Source organism: Gymnoscopelus braueri (genome assembly GCF_963280865.1).
Source record: "Gymnoscopelus braueri genome assembly, chromosome: 18".
In the NCBI taxonomy this organism is placed as follows: Eukaryota; Metazoa; Chordata; class Actinopteri; order Myctophiformes; family Myctophidae; genus Gymnoscopelus; species Gymnoscopelus braueri.
Window position 1 is genome coordinate 40379652 of NC_137618.1, and position 7697 is coordinate 40387348.

Consider the following 7697-nt stretch of genomic DNA (forward strand, 5'->3'; position numbering starts at 1 on the left):
CAAATGTGAGCTTTGGGACTTGGAAGTGAGCTGTCTCTGTCTTTCTTATTACCCTGACAACTATATTAATGAGAAAGGCTCTTCCCTTTCTCCACCCCCAATGTAATCAGTGTATACAATCTGTGTTGCTTCTGGTGAGCTTGGTACGTAAATTAAATGAGATATGTATTTATTTATTGTTAAAAGTAAAGGGAAACCTTTCAGATATTCAACCTAAATCCCATTTTGCTGAGAAAACATTCATTCTTGCCACACTAATATTTTAGTATAACCTGCTCCAGTGATGCTATATGGAAGATGCCCAGATATTATATTATTTCCTTAGACACATACTGTATTAAATCTAATTATATAAGGTAGATTTCCTACTTCATCACCTACAGTACTTAAAGCAAAATGACTTTGGCAGAGGTTTAGGTTATGTAGTTACCTTGCCGTGAAGTAACTCCAAATATTGGCAAGATTATCATTAATAGTTGCTCCGTAATGTATATTCCAAAATAGTCTTCTACATCTGCTTACATTGCACAATGAAACAGGTCTCAAAGTGACTATTTTAGCAAATAAACACATGCCAACATTACAAAACCGGACAATTTTTTAATATAATGTATATAAAATATAACCTTCCTGTTGATTGTACTATTTGAATGAGGATACACACACACATTTACATATATACATACACGTGTGTGTCTGTGTGTGTGTATGTGTGAGAGAGAGAGAGAGAGAGAGAGAGAGAGAGAGAGAGAGAGAGAGAGAGAGAGAGAGAGAAAAAAAAAAAGGAAAGCGTAGGTGGGTTTCCTTGTTTCACTGACAGGAGAGAGAGAGAAAGAGAGAGCGAGGGTGGGTGTGTGTGTGTGTGTGTGTGTGTGTGTGTGTGTGTGTGTGTGTGTGTGTGTGTGTGTGTGTGTGTGTGTGTGTGTGTGTGTGTGTGTGTCTGTGTGTGTGTCTGTGTCTGTGTGTGTATCGCATTTCTTGTACTTCCTAATTGCTACAGTTGTCTCTGGCAACCAGCCAGAGACATCCACGATACAATTTTGCTGATGCAGTAAATTAGTTACTGTATCTAGAAACCAAGTAATAACATTTTGATACAGCTAATCAATACATAAAGGAAATATACATCATAGTTTGTTGACAATCACTTTTCAAGCCTCTCATCCTCATAAGATGGCTGCTACAGTTTATGACATGCCAGACTTGAAAAAGAAGGTGAGACAGAGTGATGGAGAAAGACAAACCATCTACGATAGAGTGGATGATGTCAGAAGACGTGAAATCGTCCCTGGACCACAGCAGAACACAGCAGGGAGACAGACTCAGGGTGAGTTTGACAAAGTTGTGAATCATTGTCAGCATCACAAATGCTGTGTAAAACCTTCACCACATTTTCTTTTACACATGTAACAACAATAGCAAAAATAGCCTAACAACAATCTCACAACACGTTACGATGTGGCATGTTGTGAGCTTGTAAATCGGCTATTTTATGACTTACTAGGGCTTAAGTTGTTTAAAAATGCATTGCAATAAAAACAAGGGCAAACTACTTTTGCCCAGGCTCCTTGAACTTGCAGTACAATAAATGTGCTCACACGTTGTGAGCTTGTAGATTGGCTATTTTTGGTACGCAATACCGCACGCAACGAAGTATATGCCCAATCAAAATCTAACCTGGCCGGGCGCATGCACATGTCCACTTAACAAGGAGAGCACACAGACGCACACAGAGACGCACAGACAAGTGGTCTGTCTTAATTTGAGACTGATAGGTATGTGTTAAAAAAACAAAGTATTATACTATTAATTTCCTCCTCTCTCTCTCTGTCAGTCGAGTGTAATTTCACAATTTGCAAATAGAATTTTGATCAATCAAAACATTTCTGACTGACAGACACTTCTAGGCAAGGCAATGCTTAAAATACTTAACTGTCTGCAACTGCTAATTTTACCTTGATAATGAGTAATTCAAAGCTACTGGATTGATAAGGCAGGCTGAGTGGTTGTTGTGGCTCTTCTTGCAAAGATTGTCAATGTTCCTCATTATCAGAGCAACAAGGTTGAGTCCCACTGTTGTTAGTTGTAGAGTAATACATGTTGAATTGCTCGAGTATAGATAATCAGTGGCACTAACTTTTGTATGAATATTGTCCATGGAGTTATTTTTGAGTGGATGTAACCCCACTCCAATGGATCGGGTCTAAAGGAATTCGCGTTAGCTCCGCCCCCTATTAATTGAAGTGAATGCCCCCTTCTACTAGAGATAGAGAGACACACACGTAGTTGCGTGCAGCAGCCATGGGAGCACGCAGTCTGAGCTCTCTGTGGCCACACTGTCTGGAAACGTTACACGGAAGACTCGCCCCAAAACACGTCACCCCCATTTATTTTGCAGACAAGCGGTTCTTGTTAAGTGTGCCTGCTATGCAATAGCAGTGGCACACTTGTTGCATTCCGCCATATTTATTAATCCAAGTTTATTTCACGCACCAAAAGTTCGGTCAGCCATAACTGCCGCACGGTTTACACTACTGCAACAATATATACATCAAAACGTGCGGCCAGGCCGGGAATTGTGCGCTACACCAAAACACTCTCTGAGGGGTATGCAGCTCAATGGTCCAACCCGGACTTGGACCTCTTCACTTCCAGTTTGAACATTGCCCAAAATGCTCCGAAACTTCGCCTACCCCCCCTAAATGGGGGTCTGCGAACACATGCGTCACAACAGGAAGTGGATTTATCACTTCCGGTTTTGAAAAGTGCCCGAAATGCTCCGAAACTTCGCCTACCCCCCCTGCAAACAAATGTGTAATTTTCAGTTTTTGCGTCAGACCTTCAAAATTGGGTGAAACAAGCACTTGAAACCATTCGAGTAATTGTTTCTATATATTAGTTTTTTAGTCAATTTTTTTCAGACATTTCATTAAATGCTCATTTTTACCTTACATTTTTCAGTTTTTAAATTTTCATTTTCTGACTTTTGATTTATTTTTATATAAATTGCTCTACACACTCACACAGACACAAGCACGCAGAGATTTAGCTATTTTATGGATAGATATATTACATGTCATTAATTTATTTACCGCAATATTTCACCCGCGGTTTCTCCGATATTAATTAATAATTATATTTGATTGACCCGAATCCACCCAAACTGCGGTTAACTGCGGCAACCGCGGCTAAAACCGCGATCCGCGCATCTCTAGTAGGCGTCACACGTTAGGCGCCGTAATATAGCCTATATATATATATTTATATATATATCCATGTTCTCTTCCTGTGTCAACAATGATCCAAATGGGAAGTTTATTTCAGCAGATATAATGTGACAGTTTGATATTGTTTGAGATGTTTTTGGTGCGCAGCTCCTGTTTAAGTTAATTGCGTTCACCTGTTGTGCTGCTGCGCACAACAGGGCAGATCTCTGCCAGGCCAGGGTGCCCATGAAATTCATAGGCAGAGTAGCCAATTAGAATGAAATCTGCTAAAACGGACTCATACACTGATACAGAACCATATATAGGCTAAATATTGTCGCTGTAGGTTGGAAAAACTGTTCCTTTTTTTAAATTATTTTAAAACAATTTAAAATGGTGAAAAAAGCCAGTCTACAAGCTATAATTATCAATAATTAAGAAATGCTATATTTTAAATTGTGAAAAATCAACTAAAGTCATTAATAGTGCAAGTTCAATCACATTTCATTTGAATGAAAATAACATCTCTAATCTGTGATTCTAATGTGATTAATATGAACCCTACTTCAGTCAGTGAAGACCATGGCTGAATGTGACAAATATTGAGACCAAAAGGCTATGACTTTGTACAAATATTGGTAATTTCCCAATACATAATGTTATTAAATAAATGGGTTGTATTTAACGGATAGTTATACTATTCTTGTACTATATTAAAATTAAATCATCCTTAACCTTCAAGTTAAATTCATTATTTCCGTGGACTTAAAAATCATCATTTTATTTGATGGCCTTCTTGCCCTGGCATTTGGCCTTTGTGCCCTCCAAAAATTGACAACACCAAAAGTGGCCTTGCCCCTGAAATGCTGAAATTCCAGGCCTGGGAGGGTGTCAATTCCTTGTGTCAATTGTGTTTATATAAGATGATAGTCTATTTAAAGAAGACAATTTGTGCGTTGCACAATGCAATGCTCCAATTTACACATGTCAGTTTTATTCATCGATTACGCAGGAAATAATGAACTGATTACAAAAATATAAAATTATCTCTAATCAGTAACATGTAGGTGATACTTGAGGTGAGTCTATCAAATGCAGTTTTATTGAAAGACAATCAAAGTCCAGAGCTTAGAAGCCAAACATCGGGTGTGTGCTCCATGTAAAATCCCCTCAGTGCGGCTGCAGAGTTGTTGCCAGAATTTGCGAGAAATAAGCAACCAGGTCTATGAAAACAAGCCCAAAATGAGCGACTATAATAGCCCACATGAGCACTTCAAACCTATATATGTGTCATAAACAATGTGCATATTTATATATGTTGGCTATAACCTTTCTACCATTATTTACAAAAGCAACTTCAGAAAAACAAGCCCAATGTGGCTTATAATAATCAGACAGGCAACACTGCAGACAGGGAGATAAGAGAGCGAATATTGGATATCTTAATTTCAGGGGCTCAACATTCTTTTCAATGGTATCAATGGTAAAACTTGTTTTATTTATTAAATAGTTTTGCTTAAAAGTAATCCAAAAGTAACTGAAAGTAACTGTTAGTTTTGGTTCCTGCTGGACAGCGACGATATAATAAATGTATATATGATATAACATCTGCATAATATATAACATATATCTCTGCTGTTCGGCCGGAACCAGCTAAATCCAAAATGGTAATTGTTCAGGAAATGAAAAACAAAATATCAATTTTTCAGAAAATGAAGAAAACCTTATATTTTTAAAACAAAGCAATACTGCCTCATCAAACTTGGTATTGTGACTTTATATATTATCAGATACTTGCATGTGTCATTATATTATCACCACTTTACCCAAATCCAGTGCAGGAGGTTTTGTCCATCATTGATAAGAACAGCTGGCAATGGATCTCAAAGCTCACAACACATCACAACGCATTGTGAGCTTGGAGATCAGCTATTTATGGTGAGCGCCATCCTCATATACTATAGATCAAGCTGAATTCTGTACTTAAACAACTTTTATTTTAACATGCATTGTAAACAACCATGGATCTAACTGTTACCACTGTTGTTCTTCTACAGTTGAGTGCAACAAACAATTCTGCCTCAATACTCAATCATGTATTTAACAAAAGCGATCATGGCACACCAACAATAAATAAATGGCATATAAATACAAAATACAGAAAAATGAAATGAAAAATAGAATCTGTCAAATCTGTAGCCTACTGCACTAACAATAACAACCACAGTTGAATTTACCTATCATATACCTATCAACATTTTATTATCACACTGTTGTGTGTTGCGTGTGTGTGGTGGGTGTTTCTTAGTGCTTTAGATTGTCATAAAAGCTGTGAAAGTCTTTTGGCATGATCTCCTTGAGCTCTTGGAGATGTTTGAAACAAACTCCTGCACACACTCATTCTCTGTCCATTAACATTTAAAAAGAAAACACGAGCAGATGACCTTTGTGAAGACACCCTTCTCCTCTTTACTGGGGTGACATCTATCAAACCTTGCACATACATTCTCTTCTCTTCCCAGTTTATGTTCTCCCAAAAGCATTGAAAAATCTTCTCCCTGTCTGCCTCATACAGAGCAGAGCTTCTCGAGAGCCTGAGAGGAGGGGGGAGTTGTTTGTTTTTGACGGACAGTTTGAGGGTCCAATGGAGTTAGGAGTTTTCGTCAGAGGCGCTTTTTAATACTTTTCATATGTTATTATTAAAAAAAAAATTACACAGATGTAGAGGGGGTTCAATAGCGTTGATTTATGAAAAAAAAAAAAAAACTGAAAATTGAGTTAGCTGGTCCCGGCTGGACACTGACGATATATAATATATAACATATCCCTCCCTTAAAAGAGCCATAAATCCCATCTCTACTCAAGATTTTGTGACAATGACATTGGTTGAGGTACAACGTAATAACACCCTTGACTTTACGTTGGCCAGTAACAGAATGATCAAAAGAGTCAGAGCCCGTACACAACCCTGGATGAATGGAGACATCCTAAACAGTGTTGGGCTATATTACTTAGGAGAGAGAGTAATATGTTACTTATTACTTATTACTCCTTTGAAAAGTAGTAATATTATATTACTTATTACTTGTAATCAAGAGTAATATATTACATATTACTTTATATTACTTTCCCCGCCCCCGCAAAAGAAAAGACGTGTACAGTTTTTAGCCTTTTAGAACTGAATCCAATGTAATGGAACAATAGAAAACAGTCAACAGTCTTTATCCTTATATTGCTGCTGCAAAAAACAATAATTATCCTTACAGGAACAACATCAATCTGAACTGCACACACTGGCTGCAGCCTCTCAAAAACTGAAACAATAAAGTAAACTTTTTGAACATTTCTTGACCTTTTCAACATATCTTACACCAGTCAATATTAATTAGCCAAAGTGCTAGGGGGGAGGAGAGAGGAGAGGAGATATAGAGCAGTGGTTCTCAAACTTTTTCATGTAAAGGACCCCCAAATTGACACTTATTAGCCCGCGGACCCCCATTTCAAAAGATATGCCAGGTACCCCCATAAGAGAAGATGTTTTACTGCTCTAGCAGTGATTCTCAACCATTTTAATTTCAAGGACCCCCAGTTTGACATGCATTAGGGCTACAGACCCTCATTTAATGGCATAAACTGTTGTTGCATAAACTGTTTTTTGAATTCCAATCGGGCTTCAGAACCTCCCAGACACATGCCTACTGTATTTGACCGACTACATCAAACGTGAGGTAGACGCGGGCAAATACTGCGGCATGGTCATGCTGGACCTCCAAAAAGCGTTCGACACTGTAAACCATTAAATTTTACTTGATAAGCTGGGGGGTTTACCAGGCTAAGCAAATAAATGGCTAGCATGCAGAGTAAGGCCGCATGGCTCATTTGCATATCCTCGTGAATATATTACGCGTATGCAAATTAGCCATGCGGTCTTCCCAAAATTATTGTACTACTTAAGTACAATTTTCTGTACTTTTACTTCTACTCCACTACATCTCAGAGGCAAATATTATACTTTTACTCCACTACAATTATTTGAAAACTTTAACTAAAACTACAAGTTACTTTGTAGATTTGGATTATTATTACAGAGCATACACTAACCACTTCAGCCCTATATACATTTCAGCCATTTAAAAATAGCAGATCTACAAGCTCACAATGAGCTTGTAGATTAGCTATTTTCAAAGGATTTGTTAACATTTGAAAACTTGAAATGGGACATTCTGCATAATGAGTGCTTTTACTTTTGGTACTTTAAGTACATTTTGATGCCGATACTTTTACTCAAGTATATTTTGAATTCCGGACATTTACTTGTAACAGAGTATTTCTGTATTGCGGTATTGATACTTTTACTTAAGTAAAAAGTTTGAGTACTTTTTCCACCACTGATTACTAGCAATAAGCAATAACTTGGATAACAATGACACGATTGCAAAATGTCGGCTATTTATTACCTACATAACTAAACGAGTTTAAGGAGTTAGGTTA

At 37.6% G+C, this 7697-nt stretch overlaps 1 protein-coding gene across 1 annotated transcript in view; it reads left to right on the top strand.

Moving 5' to 3' along the window:
• The first annotated feature begins 1023 nt into the window (after positions 1-1023).
• LOC308073505 (CD209 antigen-like protein C) overlaps positions 1024-7697 on the top strand; it is a 10721-nt gene continuing 4047 nt past the window's right edge. Inside the window, exon 1 of the mRNA XM_080412433.1 lies at positions 1024-1327. Coding sequence (XP_080268559.1) covers positions 1174-1327 — 154 coding nt within the window. The 5' untranslated portion in view covers positions 1024-1173. The remainder of the gene's footprint in view (positions 1328-7697) is intronic.